General features: G+C 40.3%; 1 protein-coding gene across 2 annotated transcripts; it reads left to right on the top strand.

Moving 5' to 3' along the window:
* The first annotated feature begins 3,385 nt into the window (after positions 1-3,385).
* On the top strand, positions 3,386-22,532 carry rgs17 (regulator of G protein signaling 17). 2 transcript variants are annotated; one of them, XM_005727360.1, is made up of 6 exons: positions 3,386-3,600; positions 7,577-7,960; positions 12,009-12,139; positions 19,007-19,081; positions 19,171-19,402; positions 21,192-22,532. In XM_005727360.1, exons 2-6 carry the CDS (start codon positions 7,958-7,960, stop codon positions 21,378-21,380), a joined length of 630 nt encoding a protein of 209 aa, XP_005727417.1. In that variant the 5' UTR covers positions 3,386-3,600; positions 7,577-7,957; the 3' UTR covers positions 21,381-22,532. The 2 variants fall into 2 exon arrangements, with proteins under 2 accessions (XP_005727417.1, XP_005727418.1); XM_005727361.1 differs by lacking the exon at positions 3,386-3,600 and adding an exon at positions 6,196-6,236.
* Positions 22,533-25,019: the final 2,487 nt, after the last annotated feature.

Here is a 25,019-nt window from a genome sequence, read left to right as displayed (position 1 = left end):
GCACAAATAATTTGTGTGGCATCTTATTGAATCAGAACAGCTGATTGTTCTGTAAATAGTTTGAAATGGTTATTTAAAAAATCAAGGTAAAAGGTAAATGGCTCCAAATAACTTTGTTGTTTGCAAAACTTGTGCATAGGATTTTAATTTTGACAATTTATATTTGCATTTAAAGTTATGAAATATGATTCATTAAACATGTTTGTGGTTGTTACAGTAAAAAAATATAACTTTTTCTACTCTGATTTTATGTTTTTTGTCTGATTTTAGATCAATTGTGTTAATACAGTATATCAAAATGAAAACATAACTGTAAATTCAGACACGTGAGGTTGTGCTGAAAAGAATGATACCAAACAAGGCAAAGTAAATAGCTGATATTGAAAAATCCTACAATGGCTGGACAAAGCTGGACTGAAAGACAGCACAGAGGTACTAAACATGGCAGCACAGGAAAAAGCTCTGAGCACAGGATTGATAGAGGCTGGGGTCTATCAGAACAGGCAAGACCCTGAGTGACCGGCATAATATACTGGAACATCTGTCCTGAGTATGACCTGGAAGTCCGGAGGTCAAAATGGGATACATTGCCTCAAGGGTGGTTGAGAATGACCAAGCTAAGATCCTGTGGGTCCTCCAGATACAGATGGAAAAACTTGTAGGTATAGCAAGGGGCAGCAACATCAAGAAGAACATGAGACGCTCAAGAAATACCAAACGCTGAGAGAGGAGTTCGAGAAAATGTGGAGGATAAATGAAAACAGTGATCTCTGTGGAATTTTTGAACTTCATTTTTAATTTGTACCATCCTGAATCTTCATGATTTTGCTAATGACCGTACTTTCTTTTAGTCAGGTTGGCATTTGTCAAATGATTAACTAAAAACGGAAGTTGTGGTGAAAAGCCGGACTCCTACAGAATAATGGGGGTAAAGTACAACTCACACTCATGGAGTCACAAAACTAGTTTTGCAAAGAATGAATGATCTTTTTTCAAAGTCACAAAAAATGTTGCACAAAGCATAATTATGATGTAAAAAAGAAGCAGGAAGAGCTCTGCAATAATCCCACACTTTTGTTGAAGTGTATAGCCTCCTTAACAAGTAACCACAGTATTTTAGTGCCAAAAATTAATTCATTATATTTTAATGTCTCTATTTGTGTTTATTGTGCCTACACTGTTTCCTTTATCTTTGATACACATTTAAAAATATTCTAATCCAAATAACTTGTGCTTTATTATAATCAAAATCAAAAATTTTTGCATCACAGATCCACCAGATATGTGGTGTCATACTCAGCTGAAACAAAGAGGCTATCGTCTGATACCGTATCTCCCTCTAATAGACAACTTCTTTATCCTACCAGGAATATATCATTTGGGTAAATGGGCCGCACACATTGTTCAGATATCCCTTAAAGCAGCAAGGTTGTCCATGATGTGCCTGTCTGCTCTGTTTGCTTGGCTTTCAAACCCCATGTACTCCTGGATCTCACTGAAGCTTGTTCTAGGTCTAGTAGCCATGGCAAGCCACAAAACATTGCAATGTAGTGATTAGAAAGCTAAAGTACAATTACAGCCTATGATGTAAAAAATAAATAAAATAAATAAAACATACAGATACCTCAGATACAGAGATCCCAAATAGCTTTCCCTTGTCTTTGCAACACTGGTGGGCCAAAAAAAAAAAAGTTGACTGTTTCTTTGAAGTATTGTTATGATTTTAAATATCACAGTGGCACATATAAATATACAGCTGGGGTCATAAATGACCCATTCGGGTTACTCAAAGGTTAATCTTCTTTCCCTCTTGTTTATCTCTGAAAAACCAAACAGATGTTTGCAGAGTCACTTTTTGCCTAATTATTCATTGCTCGTGAGGTATATTAATAAAAATGCAGAAACACGTCTGTGCTTGGATGTTTGTCAGCTAAGGACATGCACGCTTGTCTTCCGACTATCTATGCCAGAAAATTCACTGCTGCATGTTCGAGATTTGCCACGTTGAAGCAGAATGGTGCTTTTGTGGCTCTTGACCTTTTCACATGCAAATCAGTGCAATCACTCTCAGCATGTGAAGAAAACAGGAGTTGATCCAGGCCTCTTCAAATCCCTATTAATGAGCAAATGGTGTCAAGGAACATTCCCATGTTCCATCTTAGCCTCCCAGCCATGACCTTTTTGTAATTGTCCCTCTGGAGAACCACAGTTCCTCACAACTAAACACTGAGTGCATCAGATGTATAAAGATGGAGGCCTGCCAGAGAGTAAATGCACAATCCATCAGTCCTGGAACAATTTCCATGCAGAGCTCACTCAAGTGTTTCTTCTTTATGCACAGCGGGTTGTTATTTCGCGCACATATAATGAGTTATTTGTCTGCTCAAAGCCTATAATCGTCACTGTAGCAGCAATAATGTTTCCTGCTATTTCCGTTCACACATATAGGGAGGCACATCGCATCAGAACAGGTGTTTGTGTGCATATGTGTGTGTTTGAGAGAAAGAGAGAGAGAAAGACTGAGTGTGTTAGAGAGAGAAAGCAGAGCAGAGCTGTGGTGCCCCCGTGTGGTGGAAGTGGAAAATATATTTACTGCCAAAAACTGAGATTTACTAGATTGCGCCTGCATTCTACAGGCTGCACGGTGATGAGGGAAACATCAATTAAACACAATTAAAATAATCTGTGACACTAAATCAGAAATACAGAATAAAGCCATAAATCGATTCTATATATATTATATAAAATATAGTATATTTTTTCATTGATGTATGTTTAGAAAACCTCACTATGTGTTTATGTATTACATTTTAAAGATGTCTTTCTTTAAACTCACCTGAGCATTATTTAAGAAGTATTCAAGCTGTATCTTAAAAGTGCGTATTTTAAGCATCTTGTTGTCTGCATATGTATGTAAAGCATAATATGATCATCATACTGTGTTAACACTGTAAAAGTGCTAAACACATATGCTTCATGAAGTCGATGTAATCTCACTGATCAGCTTTAACAATGCATGGGGCTTTATGCTGAGACGAGGGAAATAATGCAAAACGTTGTTCCCATTTCTGTTTTAGTGCAGCAACTGTTTCTTGCGGAAACTGTTTTAACATCAGGACAGTCTGTATGTGAGATAGTTTATGGTTCATTTTTACGAGTTTATAACCCGGGGACACATTTCCTCTTGTATGAATGGTGGCCTTCTAACTTTATTACCGGCTGACTGGCTTTCCGAAAGTGTGCTCGCTTGTGTTTAGGATACTGACCAAAGCCAATACAGCATTGTTTTTAAAGCAAACTGGGCGTCTTCAGTTGTGCAGCAGCACAGCTGTGATAATGATCCTCTGTGACCGGACTGTATGCAGCCTCGGCAGTGCATCTTCTCACCAACTGCGGGCACAGAGCGGCGGTGGCAGCGCGCCTGCGCAGTGCATCCAGGGGCTCGGCGGCGTTCGGTGCTGAAGTGGGGCGGATGGCAGAAAAACAGCGGCGATGGACTTTACACCGCGGGATTCCAATTTACGATGTCTTTAAATAAGCATCGGGACGTCGCTTTTTCACACCTATCATCCTAGGACACTGACAGCCCACCGCAAAGGGGTAAGGTGGTGATTATTCTGCGCTAAGGGTCCACACGGGTTGGCTAGCTGACGTTAGCACGGCGCTAGCTGCTGCTCAGCTGCCACCGCCTCCTCTCCCTGCGAGAGATAGCCGATCTCAGGCTGACTGCTAAAGCTAGCGAGAAGAAAGTGGGTGGTGTTTGATTTCTGTAAAATGTCTGTGCGGCTGACAGCGCTGTGCAGCCCCCTCTCTGACTGCGTTAGCCGTCGGTGGTGTCAGCTGCGAGGGGATCCCCTCTGCCGGCCGGCTGGTCGGACCTGCAGCGACTCTGCTCAGATGGTTCTTGCAGCTGCAGGAGACAACCATGCAAAACAAACCAGCCGAGCAGCTAGCCAGCAGAGCTAGTGTACAGAGGGTGAGAGCAAGGTCTGATGAGATTGCCTTCTTCATATCTGAAGATATGCACAGGCCTTCAGGGAGATTCAAAAGATTCCGTTCTGCGACTGTCCTGTTAACTTTCTCACTCGGGAGTGCATTTTGTGTGTGTTATTTATCTAATGTAATACACTGTTAAGAGATCATGCAGTGCACAGCTGTAGCAGCACCATCACTGCAGTTTCCCATGGGTGTGTTGAGTCAGAGGAGCCCAGGTTATGTTGCAACTGCATCCTGAGAGACTTCCTGATTAATCTAATTAGGCCTGTACTCTTCATTCAAAGAGGTCTAACAGAATGCAAGCTGACCTATCAGCATCTGATGTTATTTGCTTCTAGGATGGCAACTTTTATTCTTGAAAGCAGTGAAACTCGGTGGCACCAGTATCGACATTTGAATTTATCCCTAAAAGCATTCAGTGATGTCCTTTCTTTTATATATATATATATATATATATATATATAATAAATGTCTCTGTGTGTTAATAATTTAGTCAGGGCTCATTTCTTGTCTCCCTTAATTGATCAGGGACTGTTATTCAGTTTACACTGGTTAAAAGCACGACAGAGCAACAGAATATTCACAGTTAACAAGCCATACATTTTTTTTAAAGCATTTGAAGATTAATTTACAAATAAGGTTAGCATATAGTGTCCAAAAGAGCAGCTCTAATGTCATTTTTAGACTGTCTGCAGCACATATAGCAGAGCAGCTCTTTTTGTTTGTGATGTTGTCTGACAGGGTTGAAAGCAGATTTTTTTTTTTCAGGGGCTCCATTGAGTTTTGTGAATGTTTAATTTGAAGGTTGTTTAGGGAGTTTGATAGCCAAGTCAATCCTCTTGCTAAGTGTAGAATACTTATTAATTTCTGCAACCAAAAGCTTCTTTAGTTCCCAATAGCGAATTAGCATTTAGGCACCAGTTGTTGTTGTTGTTGTTGGTTTTTTTTCTTTTCTTTAAACACTAATAAAGCAATCAATGTATTTCTCCTTCTAGATGTCCCAATCAGTTTTAAACAATTAAAAATGTTTGCGAGATTGAGTGAATTTAAAATTCAGAAGCAGTTTACATGAATTCTAGATGAAGAGATGAAAAACAAAGTGCTGGTGAAGTTTCAAAGGGTTGGTGAAATTAGGCTAGTTGTTAGCCTCCCGCCCCAAGGCTGGCTTCAGACCAACTATGCTGATATAAAAAGAGCAGCGCTGGCAAAGTATTTGGGAGGTTTTATGACTTTGTAGGGCTCTCGTTGACATATCAAACCTGTAGGTGCCCAGTCAGCAGACACAAATTAATTTAAGGTATAAGGTGACATCATCCACAAAACAAGGTTAGTAATGAGTATTTTGTGGGATTGTTCTAAATTATTCCCTACCAAAATCTCAGCAATGTCTGAATATATCGGTACTGTACAAAACGTAGCTTAAAGGTGTCTTGTATATGAATAGTGCTATTTAAAAAGACAGAAAGCTGTACAGAAGAATAAGGATAATAACCAAACAACTTTTTACAGCTCATTCCAATTCAAAAACATCAAGGGAGGTGTTACTGCAGCATTTCAACACTGACAGCGCTCTCTATGCAGTAGAGGCTTGGATCCGGAAAAAGGCTCGATACGTCATCAGTAACAAAGCGCACAGATTGGGCTCTTTGTTGTGTTTCGAAAGTCATTCCTGTGCAGTTTTATCCCGGGATGATTTAGCCATATTGGAATTTTTTTCACTCACGTGGATTATCAGGGGCATCAGTCTCCAAATTCCAAACCGGGCCGAGCTTTGTCGTAAACATTTCCCATAGTCATTTTCTTCATTTCATTCAGGAAGCACATCACTAAAGTTGGTGATCATCTTCGCAACAGGAATAAGCAAACTCACAAGTACAATGAAAAAGCCTGATCTTAACAAGCTGCTGTGCAAAATAATTTGTCATAGATTCTTAATATACAAGGGAAACTATTGTTTTCAAACCAGTTTAAACTGGCATGAACGGATGTTGATGCTCCCCTCACGTTGCTTTTACAGTAGAGCAGTATTGAGACAGCATGTTGTGTCATATGGGAGGGATGGTAGTGACATGTGAACCTCGATTTTTTTTTTTTTTTCTTCTTCTTTGTGCTGCTCTTTATCTTGCTAGACATCACTGTGGAGGAAATGAGCCATGTATAGGCAAGGGTGGGTGAGGGACTGTAGATCAGAGCTGATAAGGCTGCTAACCCACTGTAACTGAAGATGTTTAGTTTGTTTGGTAAGTCTTTTCAATATTAGATATTATCTTTATCTTCTTTTTTTTTGTATATGCTAATTTTACACTCTAAGTTGCAGACTGCTGATAATTTGCAATAGTGTTAAGGTCACCATGCGAACACCTCTAAGCTGCTGTTATGAGTAAGCACGGTGTTGGAGCACTAATTCCTGCATGAAGAACATGGAGCATGAGGGCTACCTAGGAGACACAGCAGCCTCTCTCAGGGCCAAAATCCAGCATATGGCTTTTGACATTGATTGAGTGTTGGGTTGCAGTGCCAGTGAGCTTAATGCTTTGCACCATAAATGTTTAAGATAAGCATTCGCAGCATCATTTGCCATTTACTGCATTTCCTGGTTGAACTGGTCTTATTCTAACCGCATCCTTTAGCTTATCACAAGTAAAGTATTATGGTATCAGCGTCTGTGTTGGTGGCTGAGAAGAGGAAGCTGTTGCACAAAGGCGTCAGAGGAAAAGTACAGCTTCAGCTGATGTCTGTTTTCAATACAGATGAATATGCTAGCTTTTTCACATAGTCGACTTCCTCATTAACCAGTAGATCTTTGTCATCGTTAACCCCTCTCATGTATTGATTGTATATTAAAATACAGTCCATTCCCAAATTAAATGCAAATTTTTACATTGTCCTATGGCTGTAGTGCTGCGTATCTATCTAGACTACTTTGGTGTGAGCTGCTCAGTTTGGGAGGTTTTGGCTGAAGAAATGCCTACCTTTGTCTTGAATTTAATGTAAATAATTGGCACCTTCCTCATGGTTCTTCAATGGGCACTACATTGAAAAAATAAAAACACAATATCTTTTTTTAGAAATCAAAGCTCGGTGACTGAAAAAGTCCCGGTGTTCACAGGTTTATGCAGCAACTGTTTTTCTTTTGAACTACACCTGGCAACGACACAGGATGTGACAGGATATAAACTCAGCTGAGCTGAGCTCAAATGTTAGGCAGTTTCATATCTATTTTGGCCGGTGCGTGTAGATAGTAGAAAGAAAAGAGTTCTACAACAAGAAACATGAATAACCAGATCGTAGTTTCTAGAAAAGTGCATTGCTGCTTAGTTTCTCTGCTGCAATCTTTGCCAATTGAGCACACGTAGACAAGTAAGAGTAGATATCTTTACCACTTATAACTCCAAAACTGGGCATCTAGACCTAATCTAGATGGATGAAAATGAGGTTCTGCTCTGTGTCGCATTTGCTCGTATCTGCTTCTGTCTTCTTGTCGTTGCAGGATATATTTCTCCTGACTGATCATTTTCACTTAAAGTCAACTTCTGTGTTTCATGGTGTTTTCTTTTTGTTCACGTTCTGTGTTTTACAGATGCTGCACTTTGAATGCTCCCTACACCCTCAAGTCCATAAATGACCCTTTCACAGAGTTCTGAGGAAGCTTAGGAGGTGTTGGTGAGAGAAGCAGAAGTAGCGAGTGAAGTAAGGAAACGAGGGGAGGAAGTGGTCGCATTTCATCTCAGCTCTCGTGTCCCTTTCTGTGCCAGTTGGTCAGGGATGGTGATACCAGTAACCTCTCTGCCCTGTGGTGAAAAGAACCTCCTCGCCTTGCCCCAAATCTCCTGCAAGTCAGAAAGACGCTCAGACAGTCCCCCAGTCAGTCACTTCGTCAACCAGCCTGCTAGCATCCAGCAACCTATTACCTCATGCCATGACTGCTCTGTCTGACCTGTGTTTAGGAACTCACTAATTCATGGTAAGTTTCACGCTTTCCCAGTAATTTAATTAATATATTTAGATTGTTTTTTATTTATTTATTTTACAGACACTGAACTTGTATTTTCAAGTTTACTGTCACAGTGAGGATCCAAATTTGTGTGAAATATAAAGTCAAATGCTTTGGTTAAGGGGTCAAAATGAAAAGTCATATGTTCATGTTCATAACCAAAGTTTGCAGTTGTGGTCCTGGAGGTTGACGGACCAAGCAACATCTGCCAGATCGTGTAAGATAATGAGTCGGCAGCAAAGGGTGACTGGCTTTTACTTCTCGATTTTAAAGTTGAAGTTTTGATTTTCATTTGTAATTCTCAGAATGGACATGAATTTAAATGTTGCTTAGTAAAAGTCTTTTCTTCATGGAAGTGAAACAAAGCAGCCCACTGGTTATTTGTATATAGTGCTTGATATCAGTCGGTTATTAGCCGTGAATGGAAAATGATCTGTCACCTTGAAAGGACGTTCTTTATCTTTGAAAACGAGGTGTTGTTAACTCAGAGTTAGAAATGATTTGTGTTCAGATAACTAATGGTAAGATGCTTTTTCTCACACAGTTTCTCAACAAACGGTTTATTTGTTTTTGTCTTTTTGTAAAGAAAACGCTATTAACCATTTTCCCTACCACAACAAAGTGAGAATGGAGGCAGGCTGCGACTTACGTGCCACAGTGACGTCATTATTCTGTTCTTTTACTTTTTGCACTTAGTGCCTCATCAAAGCAAACGCTGCTTGCGCAGATGCGAGGTCAAAGTCTGCACAAGGTGCAAATGTTTCTGGCGTTTTACATGTGGCACTAATTTGTGAAATAGGACGCTAGTTTCATTTGCATCGCTCTCGTGAAAAACTGCCTGATGGTGAAGCAGAGTGGAAGCTTCAACGTCAAGTTGGACTTTTGGATGATGATTGTTTTGGTTAATATGGCGTCCTCTATTTTGGTATTATTTTAGTATTTGCAAAAATGTACTGCATGTATGACGGATCTTGTAGCTATCTTTTTCATCTGTTTTTTTTTTCTTTGCCCTCTGATGTTATTGTGTTAGTATTTCCACCCCATTTGCATGACATGTCAGTGCATCCTCCTTCTTTGGCTTTGGAACAAAGCCATACCCTCTCTGTGGTTTACGTCTAACAGCCTGTTTTTCCACGGTAGCCGCCCAGTTGCTAAATAACCGATGGCTGCTCCGCTGGATGGACGACAGCATTTGCATATCGGGCTTGTCTTTTTAGCCGTACCTTCCATGTTTCTTCATTGAAGCAAATTATCCGTCTGTAGAGTAGAGGGAACAAAAAAGAAGAAAATTAGTTATTTTTTTCTTCTTTTTTTTTTTTTTATTTGAATTTTCACATTTTTTTATGAAAGATTTTAATTTGAACCATGACATTACAGGTAGGAGTGCTTTTTCAGTCAGTATACTTTTAATTCTCATACTGCATTTGATTAGACCCTCCCAGCTAAGTAAATGCATAAAACTTTAAAGCTAAAGTTTTGACATCCTCGTGGCTGATCTTTCTAGCATTTCTAGTTGTATATGTTTGCAGCTGAGCTTTACGTTACAGTTAAAGCTTATGGCACTGTGAGGTAAGGGTTTTCCCAGTATAACAAGCTCACCAAGTAAACATATAAATAGCATAAGGGTCATAAGAGTAGGTGAAGTTTTAGATATAATAAGGGAAACTTCTTGTTTCTAAACAAGTTGATTTGGATTTCGTACATGGCGTCAGTCATACCTGGGGTATCACACTAGGGTAGGATGAATTTTTTTCCCCACCATATCCAGGTTTTATCTGTGAAACCATTCTCCTCATTTTAGACTGTTTTAAAGAAAGTTATGTGCAATGAATATGAGAAGATGCGAACAAAATGTCAGTCCTCTATCTGCAAAACTGGTTTCTACACACCTCCAGATTCATCATTCTGTGTTAACATGAGCTACACCCCTGAAAGTCTGTGTGTATAGAGCCGTAGTACAAGATATTTACCCAAAGAATTTTGAAGGAATAAGTTTAGGTACTTTTCTAGATAATGGAATTTGAGAATGGCCTTCTCAAAAAAGAGTCCTTAAAACACTGTCTAAAAATAAACACCTCTAACCCCAAAATTTGCATAATTCCTATTAAAGAGCTGCAATTTTCCTCTGGAATATCTTACTGGCAAATCAGATATGTTCAGAAGAGACATGGAGGAGCCCACTGACTAGTCTATAGTGTAATTTTGTAGACTCATGGCAATCCCCATGTATTTGTACTTTTTTATTTATTCATTAATTTTTTCCCCATGTTGTGGCACATTAGTAAAGAAATCATGACTGTAAGAATAACTGCTAACGTTTTTCCAGTATTCGCATGCTTTCGTTTGCCTATGCAAAACTGATGAGACACACCAGATAAATTTTCGTCGCTGCTACCGGTAAAAGTGATTTTATTTCTCCAATTCTGCATCCACAGAAATTTTAATTCAAAACCTCACAGATTTGAAACAGAAACTTCTGCCAATCTTTCTAAGAATGATTGCAGTCAGTCCAAGTTGGACTTTGGAGACCTGTGCATGAGGTGAAGTTGACAGTATTGCACTGGTCACTGCAACTACTTGCAGTCAGTCTTCCACAGCAGAAGAATTCAGTGCAATCTCTGGGCAATCACCGATTTATTTATTTTATTTCTTTTTCATTCAGTCACAGAGAGGTAGCCACCATATTTTTATTCCGCTGTTACTGAGAGGAAAGCACTCTCCAAGATGGCTTTAATTAAAGGAGAACAGAGTGTGACTACAAAATTGCTAGCTGCACATTTTTGTTTCTCATGGCTATTTTTAGGCATCGCTTAAAGTAGCTGTAGCTGTAGCTGCAGCGGCAAAGAAATAGCCCACAAAACCTTTGCAAATGTTTCCAATTCAATCAGTGAACACTGCGCTGTGCTTACTGAATATCCAATTATAGTGATTTTTGAAGTGGCTGACGGATGTTTTACAAAATTATGACAACTGATTTCTCCCTGTGCACCTTTAGAGCAATATTGGACTTGGTTTCTCAGTTTCCTTCTGGTGTTAGACAGTTTGATAAAACAAACACAGAATCCCTCTAAGATTTTTTTCATTGACTCCTGATTCATCACATCGATTGAGGCAATGATTGATCAGCAATTTCATTACTGCAAGATGTTTTCCCCAGTGAGATACAATAACACCAAATGTTATTTATGTTAGACTATGCTAATAATACAATGGGCGTAGCTTTGCTTTACACTTTGAATGACCTTTGTCTGAATATCCAAGACCCGACAGAGGGGGTTTTGGTTTTTAGTCTTCAGAATCTTTAATAGTGAGTGAAAATCAGTTTGAAGCAACAAGGAGAGTGCAGGCAAACACTACACGTGTTGTTGTTCTAGGATATCGTTGGTTTGTTGCACAGCAAATGGCATCATCGAATCATCTGGACATTTATGTTCCTGATACGATAACGTCTTTAAATGGCGTTGGTGCTCCCAGGATACTTGAGCACCAGTGTGAGTGTTTTAGGCTGGAGCCTGTCAAACTGTAGCTGTCGTGGATCAAGAAGTTTTTGGTCCAGCATGTGCGAGGAATCAAACATGAAGGAATTAGCAGGAAAGAAACCTGTAACGGTATCGTACATTATTGTCATTTCAAAGCAAAAGATCGTAATAACGTTTTAGGTTGACGTCATGCATCATTGCACATAACGGATGTACAAAACCTGAGTGAGTTGGTATGAATTCTCATGAATTTGTGCCTGCTTGTCTGTGTTTGTGACACGCAGATCCTGGTTTTCTGTGTTGGTTAAAATTAATTTGTAGTTTCTGTCAAAGGTGAGTGAAAGACTTGGCTCAGTGCCAGAAACTCTCGCAACGTATGAAGAAGGGAAGTTCCTGTACTGTCCTGCCTGAGAGCTCTTCCTCTCTCCCCTGCACATAAATTCACCTGTCGCACAGTTTCTGTTTTGTTTCCTCATCTACTGTAACATCTGAAGGTATAAGATGTTTAACTGCACGTTCTCGTCCTCTTTACGGTGAAGCCCCGGAGTGTGAGTGGAGTGGAGATGAGAAAAAGGCAGGCGGCTCATATTGAGGCCCCACCCCAGGCCCCTGGACAGCCCCGACCCAACACCTGCTGCCTCTGCTGGTGTGGCTGCTGCAAGTGTCTCTGGTAAGAAAATGCAAAGCTGTACTAACAAAACTAGTCCGTGCTAATATTATGCTATACTTTATTAGTTTTTAAGCAGCACCAGTGTTGTATTCTGTTTGTTTGTCCATCCTTCACGTGAGTGCAGTATCTCAGGGGTGCCTTGAGAGAATATTTTTCAAGTTTTTGCACAAAAGTTTCCTGCGCACCATGTGCTTTTTAGCAACCTTATCAGTTAATTGCAAACCACAGTGCGTGACATGGGCCTGGTAAACTTGAGTCAGCCATCAAGTTTGATGCATGTAAACGGTGCAAAGACGATGCCCGCAGAAACAGCCCACACGGCTGTTTGTTTCTACTGCTCGCCCGTGATGACCGCCAGAGGGTAGAGTTTGTAAACATGTTTGTTTTGCACATTTTACTTCCATTATTTGGTTTTGTTTTTTCCCCCACTGTTGAAACAATTGGCATGGCAACTCACGCTGGACTCCCATTGGCTCATCGGTGCACGCGGTTCATTGTGGCTGTAATGTTGCAGGATATCTTTAGCCACAACAGCTAACTTTGAACCTATGTCATTGTGTATAATAAAACCAGGGCTGTGCAGCCACAACCAAAACTAGGCCAAAGACCTGAGGATGAACTGGTTACATTTTTGCGATCAAAGGTCAAGGATGTTGAGGTTTCACTTCAGAAACACCCAGTAAAGGTCGCTCACACAACATGTTTTTGGAAAATAAGTCATAATCTCATGCTAACCATAACTACTCACACAGCTGTTTGTTGGTTGTTTTTTTTAGCAGTTTATTAAATTGAACTGTGAAAACAAAGCAAAATGAGTCACTTGCAGTGATTGAGCACCTATACTTCCTGACTAACACCAAAAAGCAAGTTAGGTACTAGCTGGTAGCGTTTATCAGCTAAAATGGCAGGTGGAGACCAACATAGAACTGAAACAAAGAACGTTATTCACTAAGTAGCTCTAAATAAATGATTAGAATAAACACCTTTGTGCTGACAATGTCATGCTGTCTGGTGGTTATGTCATTGTTGTTCCTCTGCAGCCCTGAGGAGGCCAAAAAATCCGTTATTGCCAGTTAAAGTTGCATAGCAATAAGTTGGCAGCACAGACAAGCAGAATAAATAATTGCAGTCTGTTTTGCTTTAGATTAGCAGGATCTGATTTTATCCTTTGCAAAAGAGGCCCAAAGGAACCACTGAACAAAACCAGTGTCTGAATTGATCATACAATAATGCAAACAGCATTTTAGCATTGTGTGATTAGGCAGCTAGTTGACAAATTATTTATTTTTCTTAATGGTTTCTTCATTTTTGTGTTGTGCTGTTATTTTGAACAGTGTAGACATTTTTAATAGTGTGAGCCTTAAGAGATTAAAATGCAGCCCTGGTACCTGAAATAATAAACAGTTGTCCTGCCCTTAATCCCGTTGCCCAATCTGTGATGTTGCACTGATACTGAGTTTTACCTCAGCTGAATGAATTATGATTTTTAATGGCAACACAAAACCGGGGACTGACCAGCAAAAACAGAAAATAAATGTACATTTATTCCTTGAATTTTCTTTCTTTTTAGTTATTTTATTTTATTTATTTTTTTAATGTCTCATTATTGTGTCTCACCAGTGCTGACATGGTGTAAATTGTCCATCATTGGTTACCTAAGCCCTCGGGAATAAAGATTAGCAGGTTTAGACGAGCATGCAAACCAAGCTTTTGGAATTTTATGCATTTCAGTGTCTTTAGTTGCAGACAGGCTGTCCACTTAATTCATCACCAGGCAGCCACCCCTAAACTATCTTTGGCTTTGCTGAGTTATTTTGAGCTCCAGAGTTGTAATCAGCTGCAACAGGCCGTTTCTGATTCACTACACAACATTGTCATGCAAAATCACCATATGCACAACTTAAAGATAACAGTGGTGCTGCATATAGATATACGAGGATTACTGGAAGCAGATTGCTTTTTAGTTTTTTTTTCTCTTATGCCGTGTACGGCTGCAGACTGACTGTGGCAGCTTGCTACTCTGTCACTCAGTGAACAGAGTCCTCCCTGTGCTGGGAGACTGCAGAGCAATGCTGTCCATGAATCTTTTTTCCTAAAAAAATGATGATTTTAATCAGCTAATCACCTTTCAAAAGCACAGTGCATTTAGACATGGTCTGGATGACCTGCTGAAGTTCAAACAGAGCATCAGAATGGGGAAGAAAGGTGATTTAAGGGGCTTTGAACAGTCATGGTTGCTGACAGACAGGCTGGTCTGAGTATTTCATAAACTGCTGATTTACTGATCCCACAGAACTCATTTCTCTGGGTGAAAATACTAGAGGTTAGAGAATAATGGGCAGACCACATTGAGCTGATAGGCGGTAAAAAACTAAATCCAATAGCCACTTTTTATAACCAAAATATGCAGAAGAGCATCTCTTAACGCACAACATGTTAAACATTGAAGCAAATGAGCTGCAGCAGCAGAAGATCAGGCTACCACTGAGAAAAAGAAATCGAGACTACAAAATTGGAAGAAAAATGCTCCGTCTTGATTTCTGCTGTAACGTTCAGATGGCAAGGTCAGAATTTGGCATAAATGAAGGCATGCAACCATCCGATCTTGTATCAGGGATTCACAGGGAGGCTGCTGCTGGTGGTTCTATGGTGGGGACATCTTAATGTATTTTGTTCCTCTTGTTACCAACTGAACACAGTGAACCCATCATGGCTGTTTCCAGCAGGATAACACACCGTTCTACAAACCTCAAATCCTTATTGTCGGTTTCTTGAACACGGCAATAAGTTCACTTTTCTCAAATGGCCTCCACAGTCACTAGATCTTAATCAAAAAGAGGTTCTTAGTGATTTGATGGAATGGGAGATTTGCATCCTGGACGTGCACCTGTCTATTGGCCCCTCAATGCGATGAGGTCATTCTGTACCCTTGGCACACAAACAGCCCCTAATCCAAATGTTTCCGCCTCCGTGCTCGACTGTAGAGATGATGTTGTTTACTCAGAATTTTTGTTCCTCCAAACAAGTTGATGCCAAAAAGCTCAATTTTGGTTTTATATGACTACAACACTTTCCCCCAAGCCTGTTCTGAATCATGTCATTCACTGGCCACCTTAAGATGGGCCTGTATATGTGCCTTCTCGAGCAGGGAGACCTTACAGGCACTGCGAGATTTCAGTCCATTACGGCATAGTGTGTTATCAGTGGTGTTGCTTACTGCCTTCAGATCATTAACAAGCTACTCCCATGTAGTTTTGGGCTGATCTACTTCCTCATGATCATCCATACCCTTAAGGCAAGATCTTACATGAAGGATAAGATACCTTTATTAATCCCACGAGTGGGAAATTTAATAATAATAATAACACAAGCAGTTGACCCCTTCTCGCCAAGTTTCTTTCTGATAGTCTTGTAGATCATTCCAGCCGTGTTCTGGTCTGTAATCTTGTCCCTGAGGTCCGTTGACAGCTCCTTGGTCTTGCCCACGATGGTGGGTTGTAGAGGATCATATATTCAATGATATGCAAATCGGTTCAGAGCTTTTATGAAATGTGTTTGGTTTTTGGTTGACATTCTGTCTCGCCGTTAAAAGGAGATGAGTCATAAACGAAAATCATTTGGTTATTTTTAACAAAGCAGTGCAGATGTTACGCACAAGGATAGCCAGGACACTGACACAGTTTTCACTGTTTTAGCTTCAGGGGAATGAAGGAAAGCTGTGACTGCTACGTCAAAGTGCACGATGAACTCTGAAGAAACACCTCAAGATTTGGGGATTTGCGTGTTTGTTTTCTTGTTGAGAGTAGAAGAGTAGAGTAGAACTATTATTTTGACTTTACATAAATGCTAGAGAGCATTTTTTTAAAGCTCGGACCTGTCATCTGTCACCATTTCTAAATTGTCTATGTCTTACACCAAAATCTGAGCACAAACAGACAGGTTAAAAATATGTTTTGATATTTCGGGGAACCAGCAGAGTTTCCAGGGAGTCGCTGAGTTCAGCCGAGTATCAGTTTCAAAAGTTCAGGTCAATTGTGGCTCAGCTATAATTAATATTAGAGCTGGAAGTATTAGTCAGTGGCTTGACAAAAAAAAAAAAAAGGCTAAAAATCTCTCTCCCAAAATGTCAATTTTTAGTGTTGTGTGATTGTAAAATTAAAAAAAGGTCAACTTTGGTAAAGGTTGGTGATTTTTTTTATTTTCATTATTATTTATTTATTTTAAACATTAAGTTTAAAAAACAGTGATGATGTGCATTTGTCCCAGATTGAAGGACCAGAATCCAACACAACCAAAAAGAAAATAGTCAGCATCCTGTCACATACAGATTTCACCTTAGAGAATAAAACCTCCTGTACCATGTTGCCCACGAGCAAGGCACCAAAGCCAGGTGCTGGTACGCAGCTCCTATAGCTGCTTTGCTGTGGCTCCAGTCTTGCTGCGAGAGGGGAGTGAATGAAACATTGTTTTCAGGCAGTGAATGGTGAATGTGCTGCTTTTTTCACACCACTTCATCTGAAGTGGTGGCAGCCTGTGGACTGTGACTCTACTGTGTGTTTTTCAGTCAGACGCTCATATCAGATCTCCAGAATGAGCCTGGAAATTTGTCCTCAGAACCCTATATGTTTATTTATTTTAGTGTCGAGGCCGGCGGGGATCGTTAGTCCAGCCTGTGTGACACTGCTGAGAGTAGTATACGAGCTGCTTGTAAAGCACATATTGCTCTCTGTGTCACTTTTTTTGCAGTCGTGCCAAGTCGAGAAGTAGAGGCGTGTGTGAGTTTGTGAAATCTCTTGTGCCGTTTTAGAGGATCGGGGTGTATGAAAGTATTAATCTTCTTTTTATTTTCTCCCAACCTCTTACCCTTTAACCCCTCCTCATCCACCCTCACACAAGGCCCTATTCTGGTAGGGGTGCCTTCTATTTCCAACCACACATCACATGCAAAACAGCTGTGAGGAACAGCCTGTATATTTAGCAGTATTGTGAGGGCGCCAGGGGGCTGAGGCTAGCTTAGCCCATTACTTCTGCACAATGGGGACTTTGACAAGAGACTGCAAGAGGAAGGAAAGATCCTCCATGGTGTGGACAAAAATAGACAGCTCAGTGTGTGTTGCATTGTGGACTCAGCAAGTGTGACTGAGCTACGATAGACACAGAGGCTACCGTGAGTGTTTGCATAAAGCCCTTAACTGATGCTTTATTGTTTTAACAGAGTACAAATTAACAGCTGAGAGAGCAGAGCTGCTTTCATTTTATCAGGTTTTATCAAGGTGGTGTCTTAGTGAGAAGCAGGAAGTAGAAAATGTCTGCCAAGCCACTGTTATGCATTTGAGACTTCATGGTATAAAACTGCAGCTTGCAGTAATCGTAGTGGAAAGCAGAAATTTCAGTTGACACACGAGATATCTTTAAATGTGTTACTGCCTTTTTGTCCATGAGTCCTGACCGGTGGGGTAATCTTTTTTTTTATTTATTTAATTTTTTATCTGCTATTACTAAGTCCTGCTCCTAAATTTATACCACATATCTCTCTTATCTACACTCCTCTGCACAGTGCTACTGCACAGTGCAAATTTACTTAAATGTAGGCCTGCAGGAAAGTCTACCCAACCGCTGAACAGTAAGGCATACAGTAAACACAGCCCACATAACCGTTTCCTTTTTAATAGTTTCAGACTCATGCAGATACACTTTTCATACAGCACTGTTTGTAGCTCTTTGCTATTTTAAACGATATGTGTAGAGAGTGAAGGTTGGGGCTGTACTGAGAGGACGGTTTAGACAGCGTGAGATGCTGGGACACGAAAATATATCAAGTGTTTATTAACCCAAAGCGGCTGTGCTTGCTGACAGTTACTGGAGCATGCTGTCAGTTTAGATATAATTGATATAAGCCTCTAGCTGCCATTTATTTGCCTCCTGATGCTGTGCATTATGAAGCAATTCCCAGGTTTAGCACTGCGCTTTGGTTTATTTGACAGCTGGTGTACCCATGGAACAATAGACAGAGGATTACAAATAAATCTGGCTCTATGTAGCTGACCGAGTAAATTTGACTCCAGCGTCTCCTACACTTATGTTGTTGGCTAGCTCTTAAGATCCTTTATGAGAGGAGAAATCAAGTTTGTTGGATGTAAAGAAGAGAATGCGGAAGAAGTGAAGCAGTGCTTTGGTTAGGTGGATAGACTGGACAAAGGATTTTGAAGATGGAGTTTCTTGGTTGGAGGAGCACTACAGAAAAGATTCATGGATGTAGTGAAGGAGGTGCTGGTGGGACAGAGGAAGATGGAGGCAGATGATCTGGGAAAAGCCAAAAAAGGAGGAGAAAGGCTCACGACCTGAGCCTTTCCTTCCTGCAGTTTCAGTTTAGTTTTGTTGTTGTTCTGTAGCATGCTGGTGAAAGTGAAATCATTTTTTAAGCATAATGATCCCTATGAACACTTTTAATTATAATATTAGACAAGTTTGACCTGAATAAACAATGTTATCATTTTTTTGCTATTGTAGGACTAGCTTCCTGGCTATCAGCAGCAGATGATTAGTTCCTATTGGGAAGCTTTTATTACAGTAACAGTAATCTAATAACTTGCAGTCAACTTAGGTAATGTTGCATTAGCTTCACGTGTCTCCTCTGCTCCATTAAAGGGCACATAAATTATGTAAATGACAAATTATTCATGAATTATTGATTTTCCCTTCTCCAATCCATCCAGGGGTAGAGAAAACACTGACATGTTTATCACAGTCAATTTAATGTTACGACCCTAAGTGTATACATAAATATTAAAGACACATGCCCATTTTAATAGACATATATTGAGGCTTTTATTTTGGCAAGTATAATACTTTCTTCCTTTGATCCAGGAATGAAGACAGAATGGAGAGGAGTGAACGGCAGACCTGCACCAAGATGGACAGTATTGAAGCTACTGAAGAACAGTGAGTTCAGCTATCTATTCTCCCATTTGTGTGTCTCTATCAATCTAACACAAGTGTCTTTTTTCTCTTTTTTTTTTTTTTTACTGTAGACGCCCTAGCCTAGAGGAGGTGTTGTCGTGGGCACGGAGCTTTGAGATGATGCTGCGCTCGCTGGAGGGCCGGGAGGTTTTCAGGCAGTTCCTGCGTTCTGAGTACAGCGAGGACAACCTGCTTTTCTGGTTGGCCTGTGAAGAGCTGAAAAAGGAGACGGATCCCACAGCGGTTGATGAGAAGGCCAGGATCATATATGAAGATTATGTGTCCATATTATCACCCAAAGAGGTGAGCCACCACAGGAACGCAACCGAAACACTTTAAATCAAGACCTTGCACTAAATGGCAAACCTGTTTCCTCAGGGTCATCTTTAGTCCTGATTTATGAAACTCATGTATGGATTGCTTTGGTAGTCTCCAGTAATTAATCCTAATGAAACTGCCGATGCTTTCCTTTTTTTCTCGTTCCACTAGTTGTGTTAGGGCAATTTCCAAGGAATGCATGTCGCTATCAGGAATAAGTGTGACCACTTTACTATTCCCAAGATAAATTTTCCATTTAGCTACTACTTTATTTCCCATCAGCCATAGCTAGACTTCGTGTAGGGTTCATCACTAATTTAAAAATGTGGCCATGAGAAGTCACTGAACTAAAACTGTAAACACAGTTCATGGCAGTGGTTTCTTATTTCTGATTTACTATGCAGACATGTGCTAATGTGATTTACAACTATAGTTTAAAGTTGGATTGATTCCTCATTTGCAAAAGAAAAACAAAAAATGGTCTTTACACATGGATATGGGAGCTCTGCAGGTATACTGTGGTGTCTGGAACAGTAACTCTGGTAGAGGATCCGTTGGTTACTGTGCTTTAGGAGTGAAGCCTCTGTGGAATAGGCTTGTGCTGGCACATTCTGCACATCGGTGTTCCTCTAGCCATTCCTCAGTGTCATTTAATTAATCTATTAGCTGGGGTTTTCACATTACTAAAATTTTAAACTGGGCACCAGCACCCTGAAAGATACTATTTCTGATGCCACTTAGGAAAAAAAATCACAAAATTAAGCATTTTTTTTATTTAAAAAAATGATGATAATAATAATAATAATAATAATTAGATCATTACTGGTTCGTGCAAATGTATTCATCTGTTTATTTCCTGTGGCTTCTGGTGACTTGGCACCATATTTCCTTGCTGATCAGAGTTGGTAAGGTAGGGTGCCACAGCTTCTAGTTGCAGACTTTTGTCTGCTTCATTTCCTGTCTGCTTCATAGCTTAACAGACAACTAATGTTACCAGTTACGCTGATGACAACACAAAATTCTTCATAAAGACTGGGGTGTTAGTCTTTAAGATGCCTTGTCACATTTGTTGTGCTGCTGTTCATCTGTTCAGCTGCTAGTGAGGGGCGGGACTGTGTACTACCCTGTCTGCAGCAGTGCTGTGTGGGGGGGGGAGAAGGAAAAAAAACGAGACTATTGCAGATGAGTAACTAATCCATATCATGGCTACGGTACTGATGGTACCAAAAAACAAAACAAGTACCATCACATTTTTTAGAGTTGTGGTATTAAAATGTACTGAATCCATTCTGGTAACGTCCGTATCTATCATTGGATTTGATGTTCTGCTTAATCAGGTTATTTGTAGGTTTGTAATGCCTCAGAAAGGCCCTTTGTGGTATGACTACACTCAGAAGCCTGATTGGTCTTTATACAGTAAAGTCAGAGAACCTAGTCACTTTATTTATCAGGGGTCTATGCATTTTCTTAATCTTGAGTGACAACTTTAATCGTTGTCATTTAAAAACCTGCTAGCAGCATGCTGGTTGTTGTGTTTGTATCTCTACTTCATTTTTGTTTGATGTAAATACTATAATTTAACACGACTCTGTATGTTGTTTATGTTATTTCTACCAACCAGACTGATTGTAGTGGTTGCAGTCTGTCGCAACATTATGGTTACCTTTCTGGGGTGGTGCATGATTCAATGCAGAAGTTGAAGTCCTTAGCACATTTCCTGTCCCAACAAACCACAGATCATCACTTCTACTTAATTTTGTTCTCCTTACCCGAGGTGAGTCTGGACTCACGGGTCAGAGAAGGAATAAACCAGAGCCTGGCGGAGCCGAGCAACCTGATGTACGAGGAGGCCCAACTCCAGATCTACACCCTGATGCACCGGGACTCCTTCCCCCGTTTCCTCAACTCCTCTGTTTACAGAGACCTCCTGGCCAGCAGGAGGCGCACCTGCCTCGACACCTAGTCTCCTCCAGCCTCCATCATCGCCATCAAATGCCAACAAGACTACTACTTAAACTTCAAATACTACTATGGTGCCAGAAGTCGGGTTTGGAAAAACCTCTCCCTCTTTTTTGGTTGAAATGGCCGAGTGACATCCAAGATAGCTGGTTGTTAGTTTTTTTTATTTATATTTTTTAAGCAATTTATATCCAGTTCTCCGCTGGAGGTGGGTCAGCCTTTGCTGGTGGTTATTGGTCAGTTTTAGACCATTAATGCTGGCCAGTGATTGTTTTGCTAGCAATTTGTGCTTTTCGTTATGGTTGACTGGCCAACCCACGTATCAGCTATCAGTTGAGATGGCCAACCTAGTGACCCGCTGTTGGTTAACTGTGGACAAAGACTCCTTAGGAGGTGGGAACAGAGTGCGAGAGAGAGAGACAAAAAGGACAAGCCCACTGTTCCTGTACTGTAATATTTTAGACCTCATGCTTTTTACCCTTACTTAGTGATATTCTCTGTCTTTACTCATTATTTTTAACAACTTTTTAGTTTTTTCAAGTCTGTCCCATTCCTCAGATGTCTTTCATTTAATTTTGCTCTTCATTCCTTCACTGTCCAAACATGACATCTATCTGTCGGTGGGATTTAGGGCATTTCTTGCCCTTTTAACCAGTAGACACACTGGCTCTGCATGCAACTCTCTCTCACTATGATCGCTTGATGATATAAGCCGCGGACTGCAACTGTTTTTGAATATTAAGAGGTATTTAAGGGGGGCGGGGAGGACTGTATCTCTGTTTGGCTGTCTGTGTCCAGTGATGGGAAAAAGTAAACTTCTGACATCTTTAGGCTTACTGCAGTATTTTTATTGAGGAGATTTGAAGGTGTCTGCAGCACGTGCAGCACCTACCATTTATCCACCTGTCCATCCAATCCATCCGTCCATCCAAGCACTTTCCTTCTTTAGGATTCGTTAACTGGGAGAAGTAAGGGCTAGAATTGTGGTTGGGCAGCTACATCTATTATTATTACTCATGAACTTTAGACAAAAAAAATCTCTCCACTGAGAAAATCACAATGCCTTTACATGCAGGAAAAGGCAGCACAAGTGCTGCTGCAGGTTTTCTGGAAAGCAACCACAGTTTGTCCACCAATCCCTACCTCCCTTTTTTTTTTTTTTACCCTCGTTTCCCTCCCTCCTCCTCCTCCCTCCAGTTCAGACCATCAAGGCCTGACAAGCACAGGTGCCCAGTCTAGGGGAAGAAACACAGCTGGAGAAAAACAAACAGACGAAAAAATACATTGAATCCAAATAAATAATCATCTACATTTTTTTAATTCTTGAGCAGAAAAAGAGGGCTTACCTTGTAGTGTGTTACAGTAATTTTTGAGCATTATAGAAAGCCGCTTCTGCTTTAAGAACAGTAGCAGAAATTGCAGGCGCGGGTGTAATGTAAAAGGTTATCAAACCCTGGCTTTTGTCTGTAAGGCTTTAGCTTTAGTTGTGGCTAAAAACCGGAGATTGGATGCCTGTTATAAGCAGTTACGCCGAACCAGGTCCCAAACACGATGTCAGAGGCTGTGGAGCCTTGGTCCTTCTGCCGTGTGGTGGTCCTTCAGTTAGCTACTGCCTGTTCAAGACGCTTGTTTCTTCATACCAGAGCTATTGAATAGGGTTGGTGATAACAACGCTTGCACACAGGGCTAGTAAAAGAAGCTTGCATAGTCATGCTACACACTCGCCTTTTCAATTAGCCGTCTAGGTTTCAGCATGCTGTAGTCAAGCAGTTAGCATGCTTGTGCTAGCCATGCTAATTTTCTACTCCACTGCCAGCCCTCGCGCACACTCTGGTTTGTTTTTCTAATCAGACTTTGACAGCATGCTACAGTAACGGCCGTGTGTTTATGGTACAGTGACACATTTACCAGAGAAAAAAAGAGGAGAGTTTAAGCGGTTGTGCCAAACGTCCCATTAACATTTTTAATACATGAAATGATTTTTTTTTAATGATGTAAACATTTGAACATGAACATGTACATCCACATGAACATGTGGATGTACAATAGACAGTGCATGAGTGCTGTATATGCTTCTTTTTTTCTTTTTTTTTTTTTTTTTTGTAATTAACTGAGCCTCTGAGTGTATTCAGCACTCGATAGGTAGCTGACCTCCTGGCTTGTTTGGGTGAGTAGTGCCACATCTTAGAGTGTCAATGAAACGGTGCCACTCCTCACTGATTAATGTCGGCATCCATGTTTCTGGCTCCTTTAACTACCTAACATTCATGTGCCAAGCTTGGTCTAGATTAATTATAAGAGCGGATGTTGCACGACGCCTAGCAGGCCTTTGAAATGCAATTGGATGTCAATTTGAGTCTCACTTGTCGAAAGTTAATTAATAAACACCTTTCAGGATATAAAGTTTTTGTTTGTTGCCACTGTTTCTAAACTGCAACTTCAGGTTTTGTTGGAGAAACTAAATAAGGAAACGAATGAATACAAAAAAAAATCCTTTGCAGGAGCCTGGGATTTTGATGTTTCCTCCAGACTTATTTCAACAAAAGAAACAGACAGGATGTCACAGTAGTACAAAAGCTGTCTGCTGTGAATAATGGTCAGGAAGACAGGTTGAAACTAATAACCACGCCACAGTTTTTCAGTGTTCCTTATTAAAAATATACTCTTGTTTAACCTTTGGCAATATAGTACTCACATTCAGGCTATGTGAATATCCATAAGGGCTTGAACTGATATTGCTTGGCTGCTTTAATGAAGAGTTCTGCATGCATGCGCCCAGTTGACCAGAAACAGAGGAATACAGAGTAATTTACCAATTCTGATACCGCAAGATCAGCTTTCACTCTCACTCCTTGGAACAGTTTTACCTTTTCACAAAGTGAAAGCATTTTAGACATTTGTATTTGGACAACTCTGGAACTTTTTAACTCCCTCATAAAGCTCTCATGCAGACACATCCCTCTTCTGCACACTAGAACTACATTTCCTTGTTTTTTTTTTTGCAGGTTTTTTTCAGAGTCTATATAAGTAACATGAGAATGTTTCACCAACAACCAGATATTGAAATCATGGTGCAATCAAAACAAGTTTACATTTATAAATTGTGAGATGTGTGTACCTTATTAAATACTCGTAACTGTGGGAAGCTAACAGCCAGCAGGTTTGAAGCTGGCGCGAGTCTCTGCCCAGGGCTAACGGGCAAGCTGGAGTTTAAAACTGGGAGCGTTTTACAAGGAGGACAGACACGGTAGAAACCCAGGTTTTCTGCTCGCGTCCATTCCTCGTAATTTATTGTGACTTTTACACAGCGGGGAGAAGTACACAGTTGTTTATTTTTAATACCTGCGTTTTAAATGTGGATTTTGCAAGCAATGACGATGATGTGAAGTGATATAGTTGTCATCGCTAAGTTTAGATTTTTGTCTTTAAATTTCCATGGATTCCAAGTGAGAGGGTCTTTAAAATGTGGCTGTGGTTTTATTGACTAAAAAATATATAAAGAAAAATTTTAAATAAAGGTTGCAAGCTAGAGCTGAAGTGTCCTAACGGGATGGAGGAGGTTTGCGAAGCTTTGGCCTTACTGACATGTTTTTTTTTTTTCTTTGTATAAAAAAGAAAACAAACGTCTCTGTAGGCTTTTCAC

Source organism: Pundamilia nyererei, unplaced genomic scaffold, assembly GCF_000239375.1.
Source record: "Pundamilia nyererei isolate P.nyererei 1_Seehausen unplaced genomic scaffold, PunNye1.0 scaffold00024, whole genome shotgun sequence".
NCBI classification, from domain to species: domain Eukaryota; kingdom Metazoa; phylum Chordata; class Actinopteri; order Cichliformes; family Cichlidae; genus Pundamilia; species Pundamilia nyererei.
Note: the sequence above shows the minus strand (reverse complement) of the source record. Positions and strands in the feature narration are given on the sequence as shown.